Source organism: Chroicocephalus ridibundus, chromosome 8 (assembly GCF_963924245.1).
Source record: "Chroicocephalus ridibundus chromosome 8, bChrRid1.1, whole genome shotgun sequence".
NCBI classification, from domain to species: Eukaryota; Metazoa; Chordata; class Aves; order Charadriiformes; family Laridae; genus Chroicocephalus; species Chroicocephalus ridibundus.
Genome location: NC_086291.1, coordinates 2,982,979 through 2,995,346, shown reverse-complemented (window position 1 = coordinate 2,995,346; position 12,368 = coordinate 2,982,979). Strand labels below are relative to the sequence as shown.

Sequence of the window (12,368 nt, the reverse complement as noted above, 5' to 3'; positions counted from 1 at the left end):
ACAAAGATATTGACTACAAGCCTTTCGTTGTTTTAAAGTATGTAGACATGCATCAAACAGTGGATTCTTCTCCCCAGAGTCACCTTCTGGAGCTTTATCTGTGCATTACATCTCTGAAGCATCCTGCAATCCGTGTAGGAGAAACTCTCTCTAATTTGTCCTCCCAAGCCAGTGCTTATTCCTTACCTCGACTACTTTTTGCCGTCAAATTGTTATGAATACTCTGTGCTATTCATTTTATGGTGTTTAGGGCTGCATCCACCCTAGTTCCTTTGTTCAATTTTTAGTTCTTCCACTGTGGTATGACAGACTGCAGCATGTTAAAGAAAAAATAGAGAGAATATTTGTATTGATTTCAAAATGCTGCAGATTGAGAGCAGATGTACCATCTATTCCCCAAACGTATGTTTTAACTTTCATTTATGTGCTGTGCTGAACAGTCTTCCAGCCAGGAAGTGATTTATATTTGCTAATTGCATGCACTTTGGTAGATCTGCAGCTAAAAATAAGTGGTTTGTTTTTTAATTATAAATGATTTATCCTTTCACTCTGCATGTATCTAACACTTCGAAGCTAACTGAAAACTTGGGGAATCTGCATTTAGTTTCCCCATCTGCCATCAACTTCTTTTGTACCCTTAGGTACCCGCCGTGGGCTATCCCAGTGCCCAGCTCAGAGGTATCTGGACCTCAGGGACATCCTGCTTCATTACACAATGAAGAGATTAAGGAAACACTTTTGCTTTATGGCTAAACAAGTCCAACGGCAGGTTGCTGCCAAAAGCAGCGGTTCAGCTGCTCCTACCCCACTCCTGAACACCCCGGAACACTCTCCTCTGGTGGATCTGACACCCCGGCAGCTGTGGGGGGAGCTGACCCAGCTGGCTGATCTGGAGGAACACCGCTCTTCTTTTCTCTCATCAGAGGGTCAGTTTTCCACAGGACCAGTTGGCTGAATGGACTTGCCTGGCTGAACATACACGAAACAAAAGAGATTTTTTTTTATTGCAGGCAGCTTGCTGTTAGATCAGCTGAGAAGTAACTTGAAATGTCACCTTAGAGGGTCAGGGCAGGCAAGTCTGGGCTGGTGCTGCAGAAATCCTACCCCAGCTGTACGGCATGACCTTCTCACTGGCATTAGCTCTAGTACTCCTGCATCTAGATGACAAATGTCAGAACCCTGAGGGCACTCATAGCTCTTAATGACTGACCAACTTCATCTGGAGCCTCCAACCCCACCCCGTCCTTGCCCAGGGGCTCTATTTGAGCCGAGCCCTGGGTCCCCCTTAGCCCCTACCTGAGCTGTGTTAGAGGACTGGTAGTCTCTTAACTCCAGCATCCCCATGCCTGGCTATGGACACTGCTGGTTTGGGTATGTGGCCTGACTTCCCTGCTTGACCTCAGACCTGTCTTATCGCCATGGACCTCCCTGGCAATCACTGGGCTGTGTCCCAAGGAGCACGCACTGCTGGAATGGACCCTGAGCTGCAGTTGATTTCTCAGCTTGATCGCAGACCTGCCTCACCATCATGAACGTGCCTGATGATCTAGGCTCTTGGTTTGACCTGGGCCTGCCTTGTTCACCTTGGCCGGGGGTAGGGGGACAGGGTCTGCTGGTGAGGTCCCTGTTCTGCTGGCTGTGGCACCCCTTCAGCTCCCTGTCCCTTAAGGACCAAAGAGCATTTGCTGTGTCCTGGGAAAAAGGTAGTTCAGGGACCTAAATTGGTAGTTAAGGACCTAAACCTCCCCACTCTGAAGAGGTAACTATCTCTCAGCTTAGCTCTAGAACTGTCTCAGCTCCTGGTTCTTTGTGTCAGAAACAATGTGTAGGACTGGGAAGACCACATAGCTGCCAATGGTGTGGTTCCTTCCCAACCTTGACTTGCATCGTCTCTGGCTGGTATGGAGGGGCTTGGCTTCGTGGTTGGTTTAAGCTGGCGTAAGCTCATACTGCTGCTGAAAGGGCAGGTCCTGTGTGGCCGAGCAACTGCTAGAGCTGACACAAAGAATGTGTTGGGGAATGCATGATTGGGAAAGGGGGGGAGGTGGCAGCACATCTACCCTCAGCCAGCCGTGAAACGGCATCCTCAGGCATACCGGAGCAAGGTGGCAAAAAGTCCTGCACCTTGAACAAGGACCTACTTCGTCTAATGCTGCAGAAATGAAACACAGGCACCCAGGTCCCAGCAGCAGACCATCCCTTCCATGTGTCACATCCAGATCCTATAGCAGCCCTGGCAGTGTCAAGCTTGGCTTGCCTCTTCTGTTTAATTTGTGTTTGTACGTTGGTCAGTTTTCACTAGGAAGTGGATAATCACTTGTCTTTGTCCTCCTTGGTCTGAGGAGGAATATGTGCATGTGTGTATACGCGAGGAGGAGGTGGTTTCAGACCTCAATCTCCTTCCCGAACACGCAGACAGATGCTTATCTGGGTTTGTTCCTCCTCTTGAGTCTCTATTAGCGTCTGACAAGAAATACAAGATTCATATGGCAGAAAGCAAGCCTAAGAGGGGTGGGATCTGATCTAGCAGGAAGCGAGGAGGAAATTCCTTTAATCTTGTCCTTGTTTCCACTCTGCTTATGAACTTTTTATTAAACAGTTGCTGACTTTTGAAATCCTAAACCTAATCTAAGCATCCCAGGAATGCGATCGTTCTCCTGAATGGAAAGTAGTTATCGCTCTTAGCAGCTTCAACCAGCTTTGGCGGTGTCCTTCAACTCCAGCAAAACAGTGTTATCCACTGTCTAATCTGCCTGACCATGGTCACAGCTGCGATATAATGTATGGTGAATCGGTACTGTGTGTTAGCAGGAGGAAACTGCAACCCTCCTGCCCGCAGAGCTCAGCTTCCCATCACCAGCGCGAGGGAAAAGCATGTTTGGGGTCTGGTTCTGGGCACCGTGTCATGGGCCGATCGAGCCCTTATAATGAGGCCACCTGCAGGAAGCAGTGGGGGACAGTCCCCAGCCTGGGGTGAGACGTGCTGGAGAATGGGGGAAATGACGGCAGGATTTACAATGCTGCTCTTGGCACTGAGGATCTCAGGCAGTAGCTATGCCTGACTCCTTTTCAGGTAGGCTTTTTTTTTTTTATAAAAGCTAAACTAGGAGAAATTAGTATATTACATCTTGATTTCACTAGTGCAAGGAGGGTTGAAAAATGATTCCTAAGACACAAACTGGACTTCTGCGACCCTGACTGACAGAAAAAGTAGAAGAGATCCACTAAATCAGAAATGTGAGGGGAAAATTAGAAACCCTTGACTATCAATTCCTGTATGAAGAACAGTTGGGAAATCACTTTTATACACTGCTAGTTCTCAGTTTCTTCACTTTGTTTCACAGAAATGGTCTAAAAAGTAGAACGCTACATCCATAGAGCTCGGTGGGATAAACTTTAAATTATGTAAAACCAATCAGCTGCCTTCCCCATAGCCATGGCTGGGCCTGGGCAGCGAGCAATGCCCTTCCCAGGGACAGAAGGTGGCCCGTGCCAGTCACGTGCCTCGATGGTGGCCTGGACATGCACTGTGAACTCCCAACCACTGGCCACCACCATTGCTGTGAGCCCTGTGGGAGGCTTTGGGGTGGGGGTCAGGTACTAGCTGACCTGTGCTTACAGTTGTGAGTTGGACACCCTAAAACAGTGATTTCACCACCTCTCTACTGACATGGCATCCTTTAACTTCATGGCTGGGCAGCTTCCTCAGTGAAGTCTGACAAGACAACATTCCAGTTCTCATGTATGACAGGGGAAGATCGGGAAGAGACCTGGGAAGATTAATAATGAACGTAGCAAGTAACAAAACCAGATTCTGCCTGGAAAAAGGGGTTGCCTCCTCCCGCCCCCCAAATGCAATAATCCCATGGATTGTGTTTACTGTATGACTAAACACAATGGGGAGGGGAAAGGACAGTAACCCCAACTGGTGTCTTCACAGAATGGTTTGGGTTGGAAGGGACCTTAAAGGCCACCCAGTGGCACCCCCTGCCCTGGGCAGGGACACCTCCCACCAGCCCAGGTTGCTCCAAGCCCCGGCCAACCTGGCCTTGAACCCCTCCAGGGATGGGGGCAGCCACAGCTTCTCTGGGCAACCTGGGCCAGGGGCTCACCACCCTCGGAGTGAAAAATTTCTTCCCGATATCTAATCTGTGTCTACCCTCTTCCAGTTTGAAGCCATTACTCCTTGTCCCATCACTATGTGCCCTTGTAAAAAGTCCCTCCCCAACTTTCCTGGAGCCCCTTTAGGGACTGGAAGGTCTCCCCAGAGCCTTCTCTTCTCCAGGCTGAACCCCCCCAGCTCTCTCAGCCTGTTCTCACAGCAGAGGGGCTCCAGCCCTCTCTGTGGCTTCCTCTGGACCTGCTCCAACAGGTCCATGTCCTTCTTGTTCATAAATCCACCTGCTCTAAGAGGGACGTGAGGAAGTCCGCCTCAGCCACGCGAGCACGGCGGCCGGCACATGCCCTCTATAGGGCTCCGGGCTGAGGCGGGGGCAAAATGGCGCCCGACGGGGCGAGGCGAGGCGAGCGTCCCCCTGCGGCGCGCGGCGGCCGAGCCGGGCGGGGCGGGAAGCGGCGTCGGCGGCTTGACGGGTGGACCGGTAGGGGGCGCTGCTGGGCCGGTGTGGTGGCGGGGCCGGGCCCGGGGCCGGTCCGTGAGCGGAGCGGGCGGAAAGTGACAAGTGAGGGGCTGAGGGCGGCGGAGGCGGCGGCCGCCCCGCGCTCGCTTCCCCGCCCGCCAAGAGAGCGCAGCCCCGGGGGCGCGGCGTGGGACGGGTCGGCGGCGAGGGAGGAGAGGCGGCCCCCGCGGCGGTTGCGCGGGCCGGCCCGGGACGCCGGCGCTGCGCGGTGGATGTGGGAGTAAGCGCGGCGCCGGCTCAGGAATGCAGCAGCCGGGCGGCGGAGACGGGAGCCTCTTGCTGCTCCCGCTGCTCCTGCTGCTGCGGGCGGGCAGCCGGGCGGAGCTGGGGGACGCCACGCAAGGTAGGGGTGTGCGGGCCCTCGCCCGCGGCGGGACGGGACGGGACGGGACCGGCACGGGGGTGGTTCTGTGAGGGCGGCCGGGACCGAGCCCTCGGTCTGGGGTCCGGGGCGGCGGGGCCGGCCCTGAGGCGCGGCCGGGGCTGTGGGGGCGAGCGGGGCCAGCCGCCGCCCTGCCCGGGGTCTCCGCGGGGCTGCGCGGCCCCTCCGGCCGCCGGGGAGCCCGGCCGCTCCCCCCAACCCCCCTTCCCCACCGCCTTCCCGTTAACGAACTCCGAGTTTTATACTCGATCTGTGTTTAATTGCTTCGTAAAAAAAGCCCTTCCAAGTGTTCGGCGGAGTTACGGGCGAAGGGTAAGCGTTCCCAGGCGAGCCCGCTTTTGATACGTGATTTATGGCTCCCGAGGTGGTGTTATCAGTGAAGGCTTCTCCTTTAACTCCAGCTTTGGGGGATGTTTTGCCATCTCATCGCCCTTGTAGGCTTCCAAGAAGTTGTTTTTTTTTTTTTTAAATATATTTTTAAAAAACGATAACCTTATAGAAGGCCTTTTTGATTTAATTTTAACAAGCAATATTTATTTTGCGACCCTTCTGTTTTATTAGGGTTTTGATTTCAGCCTTTTGCAAAAGATTTATCTCTTAAAGCGTAGCACATGCATAAAGGGACCTAGATGGAATTAGGCAAGAAGGACTGATTCCTGAGGCCAAGTCAGTAAAAAGTGAGCAGTGCTTTTGGACGCCTGCATGAGAATTTCAGTAAGAGGTGGATATTCACAAACTCCGACTCCTTGAAAGTGTTTTATGGTGGGTACTTAAATCACAAGCTATTTCTGAAAAGTCCTCGTTGATAATATGGCCATATTTAGTATTTAAAGAAGTGGGAAAAGTGAACACTAAAGAGGTAAAGCTGATGAGTTTAAACATGTAGCAGTTCAGAACGGAAAAAGCTGTGATTTTAAAACCTCTAAGCCAAATTGTAGATACTGTAGGATAGCTGCCTTTAAAAACTCAGTTGTAGCTAATAGATACAACACTCTTGTCATGTGCCTGTGCCTGAATTTCTCTGCATTTCAGTGTGTCCCTAATGACACACCTGGGGCTGTGTGTTAGGTAGTGGATCTGTAGGAATGAATTCCTGATATCGCAGTATGACTTGGTTGGACACAGGCGTCTCCTGGTGCAGATTCAATGGCTGGATGATCCAGCTTAGGGAAGGAAATCTCTATGACATCTCAATGGGAGAATTTTCAAATGTTGTTTTCTAGTATCCCCAGGGAATACTGTATGTGCTTAACAAATAGCTGTATTTTTAAAGGGGGGTGGGTGGGGGAATACAGGCCTTTTATCCTGTTTTTCAGATAATATAAAAACTTTAGGGTTATATGATGTAATTTTGTGGGGTTCAAAGAGCCTGGAGGGGGGAAAAAACACATGAACATAAAGCAACTGATAACGTCGGGTCCAAAACTGGCCTTTTTTTATTTACTGTGAATTCTGCTGGGAAGTACCTTTCATTACATGCATTCACCTTCATGTATGACTATCAATATAGTCATTATGCACAATTACTTTCCACAGTGAAATATTTCCTGTATTTTAACTGTTATCTTTGGCAAAAGCTTACAATATTGACTCATGGGCAGATCAAGTGATTTATTTATTTTTTAGATAGACATCTATCATCTATGTTACACCCACGTACTATGTTTTCCCCCGAACTTATTAAAGATACAAGGGAACCTGAACATCTAATGCTCTGATTAAACAAGCAAACAAAACCCCTATTATAAAATGTTTTACAGATTTCTTTAAGGTGACTGTAGTGGCTGGGTGAATAGGTTTTGCTCCATCAGAAACCCAGCCAACTATACAGAACCCTTCAATGCCTCCATGTTTACCCTCATATTTTTCAAAAATATAGAATATGGACCACTAAATAAGTAAAAGCCTTTTTTTTTTTTTTTTTTTTTTTTTTTTTTTTTCCCCCCAGGCATGTCAAATAAGGACTGCAATGGAAGTCCATCCCTGGTAGTAGCCTAACTTCAACTACCAGAAAAGATGAGCTCTGAGTCCAAGATCTGAGGGTCTAACAGAATGAAAATATTGAAGCGTAGTTTGGGCTGTTAGCTCCCTGAGGTCCAGAAGGATCAGAGCCTTGTTGTGCTGTGCTTGCTCCAAACATCTGTGGAGACATGACTCCCACTCCAGAGACTTCCCAGTTTGACACGCTGATCCAGTAAACATATACAGATGTGCACAAACGGCCTCGTGCGAGTCGGCTGATGCAGCTCAGTAGGACAAGTCAGATGTGTATCTGCTTGGAGGTCAGGAACCTGCACAGCCATTGTCACATCTCTTTTGGGGGCATTATTACCAAGTCATCCTTTTAGTTGAGATATTGTCAAGCGACCAAAAGTCTTTATCTCTGTTGCCTTCCAAAAACTCTTTTTTTGTCTTCTTCTCTTCACTTTTTTCCCTGTCTCCTGCTGCTTCCTTTTTGTCAGTGACCTTTCCTTGTAGAGAGCAAAACAAAACAAAAAGCGCATTTTCCTTTGTACATTCATGCTGTCTTTAATGCATGCTCTTCCCAAGGGTGCTCACAGGCTGGCCCAAGTGTTCTGAATAAAACCACAAAGTTAACATGAATGTAAGTAACAGGAACTCTCAAAGTTGGATATTTTTTCATTTTTGCAGTATCTGACTATGGATATTACCACTTCAGCTTTATTATTATTCTGTATCATGTAATTTTGTGAGGAGTTACAATGGAAGAAGCGTGAATAGTATAAAAGCATTTAGTAAAACCACAGATCTCTAGATTATGTTTTAGATTATAGGGGGTACTGCTGATTTCCTTGAAAGTTGCCTCTTGTGAGATAAAGTTCCACAGCTATTGATTAGTCCCTGTAATACCCCAGTGGTTAATTGTTTCATCCATAGGTCAACAGGCTGCTATTTCATCCAGTATCGATTTATGAGTTTACAAACAAACAAAATGCTTTTGTTGCCATAAGCCTGTAAGAGGATGAGAGTAGATGTCACTGTTTGACTTACCATGATTGTAGTCTCACATTTCTTGACAAAAGTTGCTTGAAGTATCAGCAAATTATCTTCAGGACATCATTTCTTTATTTCTATAATTAACATCTACTGAAACCACTCTGTTGATTATGTACACACAGGATTTTTAAGTTAAAGCATTGCAAATGAGGTTGGGCAGGGGAGTGTTTTAAAGCTTGTGTATGGATTTTAAATACAAATACCTAAATCTCGGCAAAGATGGGGTGGGGGAGGTGGGAAGAAAGCTTCCCTGAGGTGTGACACTAGATACCACTCTTTGGAAAGATATGTAGAAATGCAGCAGTCTTCTGAGACTCCAAAGAGCACCTCAGAGTTGAAAACTCTTTAAAAAGGTCTCTAACTAAATGCAGCTGCTTTCCACATAGTGATTGTCTTGCAAGTGAGAAATATCTAGGAAAGCTAACTAATACAAAATAAAAAGTATAAAACTTTTCTTCTCCAAGCCCTGGAAAAAATCTCAGTCATCCTCAATTGCAAATTTTACCTTCGCACAATTGTGCATGTTTTTGCCATTTTGTATCTTAAGAAGCAGGTTTTAGTAACCTGCTAGACTGTGAGCTGCAGTTACCTTTGTCTGCAAAGTCCTGGGTCTTATTGGCTGTTTCAGTGGGATGTTCTCATCTTGCTGTAGGCACCCAGGTAATATGTGCTGGAATTCCCTGGTGAAGTTGCTCCCTGAACCAAAAAAAATGAGGCCTTGGCAAAGCTGTCAAGTCTCACACCCAGCCTGGTGTAGGTAGAGGTGTGACAGTGATAATGCAGCTTATTTTTGACAGTGACTCGCACGTGTTGAAACACTTAAATGAATATCAAATGAAGTTATTTTATTATTAAGGCACTAATTTTGATCCAAGTTTCTGCTTTTAAAAATTAGCAAACTGGGGCTGTTGTCTTATAATCTCTCGCGCTTGAAAGCAGAGGGAAGGTTTGTATGAAAACTGAATCTGGTTTTATGGTAGGAAGCAGCAGTTTCCAGTGATAAAGTTAGTGCAGCACAGGGAGGGCTGGGGAACCAACTCTCTAAAGCAGAGCTTAAAGAAATTTAGGGTTGATTGGTGCTGGGGCAGCAGTTGAATAGTTAAGTGACTTTGTAGGGCTTCTTCCATTCTGGTTTCTCTTCATTCTAATCATGGAGATATTGAAAGACAGTGAATCTGCTTATTTGTAAATGAAACAATAGTGAAATGAATAAATGAGAGTAATAGCCTATGATTCTTTGCAAATGATAATAAAATACTGGTGTTAGCTGAAGGATGCTTCTGTATGTTTGATGACTGCAGTTTGAAATACTTTATGATGAATGAAGAGCTCTCTAAAATTCCTGAATTATTACATTTGGTGTAAAATTTCATTTGGTCAGGCACTGCAGAAGTAATTTTTCTGTCTGTTTACAAGCAGAGTCAATGCCTCCCCCCGCCCCCCCCGCCAGGAGTGTGGCATATGAGAGGCTTGGTCATGTTTAATGTCTTTTAATTGACCTGAAATGACAGAATGCACAGAAAAGCTATGAAGTTTGCTAAGGTGAAAAAATGGAATAATTTCAGCGTAAATAGATACCACTAGTGTGTTATGTAATAATAAAACTCTAAATATTACCATTGTTTGATGGTAATGTTCTTTTAGGTCCTCTTGGGAATATAATGTAAATTAAAAGAACTTGCGTATATTTGGAATGTAATGCGGTGTGATATTGAAAATGCTGCTCTGCCAAAGTCAAAGAGCTTGGGAAAAAGAAGTAGCTTTAGAAAGGAACCCTTTAGTGAGGGAAAGCAATAACACAGGCTTCTCCGCATACTTCCGTGCCAGCATCCCGTAGTGAGGAAGATTGCTTTCTAGGATCTCCTCCTGAAGCGGAGACGTTGGAGTGCCACTGTTTCCCAGTAAATCTGTGGAGCAGTATATGGAAGGAAATGGCTAGTGACGTGTGAAAAGAATCCCACAATGTGTATTGCTGGAATGGACACAAATTTGCAGGATGATTAGTTAGATATGATTGCTGAAAAAATAATGCAGAATGGTCATGAACGGAAAGCCACATCATTCCCATTGAGGAGGAACTGACAGGTGTAAATTAATTGTGGGACCAATACTGTGTTTCTGCAGTGCTGTGTACAATGTGAGGCTTTTTCTAATGTATTTCAACAAGTCATTAGCTGGAGTTCATGCTGAAGGCATGAAATAGGCTCTAAAGCAGAAGAAAGCTTAGGTCAAGTCTGCTTTGTTACTTCCACAGAGTTCCACAGGGTAATTGTACTTGATATCCTCTTTTAACAAAATCCCTTCAGAGAGCTGCATAGAGGCTCTGGTTGTGTTTGATCAGTGAGGTGCTACAGAGCACAGGAGATTGAAGAACAACAAAAAAATTGTCTCTTGCAGGAAGTATCCTGTATCGCTGATGTTGGCAAAGTCTGGGCAACATGTCCCTGTTGGCTGGATCGGGACAATTACGTGTCAGTCCAGTAGTGCTGGTCCAGGCATGGCTTAACCCACATGAGGCTTTCTGTTGTCGCGTTGGAGGCAAGAAGCCTGGCCATCCTCATGGCATTTTGGCCATGTCAAAGAGAAGGAAGATCTGTCTGGCCTTGGTATCGGGGAAGGTTTTAAAAAAAAAAAAATAATTGAGGCAAGTCACCGTACGTAGAGGCAGGATGCACTCTTCCTAAAGAGATCAGGCAAAAGTGCTGGTAACTTTGTGCAGATGTTGCGTGTTTTTTATAACTGCTGCTGATGCCCTGTTCTGCGTTGTGTTGTACAAAGACATGCTTTCACTCAGTAACAGATACTTGGTACTAGGTTTACGTTAGGACTTAGCCATCTCAATATGCAACGTTAAAGTTTCATAACTAGATGAGTTCTTGAGAAAGCAGTTAGTGGAGGCCCTGGTGGAAGCCTGCATTTTATTAAAAGGTTCTTTTTCAAACTGGTCAGTTAGGTCATATGTTGAAACTGATACCTCACGATGGCTTCCTGTGACCTCCTGCTCCTTTCCCGCGAGGGGTGTCAGTTGTGCATACTCCTGTCCTGTTCCCAGATGCTCTGCTCTGTCTGCAGCAGAGGTCTGAACATCTGCTCCATACAGATCTGGGAAAGAGACAGGGTGGTGAAGCTTTGTGTCGGAGCACAGCAGCAGGCCATGGGAAATTGAAAGATCAGAGATAAGCAAGGAAAAATGTTCGGCAACTTTGTAACCTCATCGCACATTCCCTCCAGAGACTGGAAATGTATGAGGGTATGCTTTTCTTACCCTTAGAACTTGAGATTATATTTGGAAGGATATGCACTTCCAGATTCACAGCGTGAGAGTTCCTCTGAAGAGATATTTTGTCCTTCTCTGAAGGAGGTGACACAGTCCATCCTGAAGATGCTAAGCCATGCTTTAAAGGATCAATGGTGCAAGGGTAATGTGCTGCCTAAGATTGTCCACATTGTGGGTGGTTGATACAGAACCTCATGGCTACTCCTTCAGAGAAACTGTGTGCTTCAGTGCTAGGAATACGTGCTGGAGAAGGAGGGATTTTATGATCTGTGTGGCCTTATTTTCAAAACTCACAGACTCAAAGAATGGTTCAGGTTGGAAGGGACCTTAAAGATCCTCTAGTCCCTACCCCCCTGCCCTGGGCAGGGACACCTCCCACTAGACCAGGCTGCTCAAAGCCTCATCCAGCCTGGTCGTGAACACTTCCAGGGATGGGGCATTGACAACTTCCCTGGGCAACCTGTTCCAGTGCCTCACCACCATTACAGTATAGAATTTCTTCCTGATATCCAATCTAAATCTGCCCTCTTTCAGTTTGAGGCTGTTACCCCGTGTCTTATCATTATGGTCCCTGATAAAGAGTCCCTCCCCATCCTTCCTGTAGGACCCTTAGGTACTGGAAGGCCACTACAAGGTCTCCTCGGAGCCTTCTCTTCTCCAGGCTGAACAACCCCAACTCTCTCAGCCTGTCACGAGGACCTTTAGCCCCTATCATGTTTATCTGGGAGAGCTGAGCACTTCTCAAAATCTCATCAGAAAGGGCATCGGCCACACATCAGTCCAAAGGCTTCAGAAGCCTTGTCAGGAGAAAGGAAGCTGCTTGAGATGATGCAGTGAGTCAGAAATTTTACAAGAGCCCTTTTGAAATCATGTCTGGTGCTTCATCTCTTCTTGTTAGGCTAATACCACTTTGAAAATAGCATGTCTCTGTACTTCAGTCTCCTGACTGCATCTAGGTAAAAGGCAGGAATGACATTTGTAGGGAAAAGTGCCCTCTTCCATTATCCCAGCAGACCAGCTTTTGAGTGCGTAACGTGGGCTTAGACCCAAG

At 46.8% G+C, this 12,368-nt stretch overlaps 1 protein-coding gene across 1 annotated transcript in view; it reads left to right on the top strand.

Annotated features, from left to right (window-relative positions):
- The first annotated feature begins 4,702 nt into the window (after nucleotides 1–4,702).
- ROR1 (receptor tyrosine kinase like orphan receptor 1) overlaps nucleotides 4,703–12,368 on the top strand; it is a 174,980-nt gene continuing 167,314 nt past the window's right edge. The window contains exon 1 of the mRNA XM_063344922.1: nucleotides 4,703–4,983. Coding sequence (XP_063200992.1) covers nucleotides 4,884–4,983 — 100 coding nt within the window. The 5' untranslated portion in view covers nucleotides 4,703–4,883. The remainder of the gene's footprint in view (nucleotides 4,984–12,368) is intronic.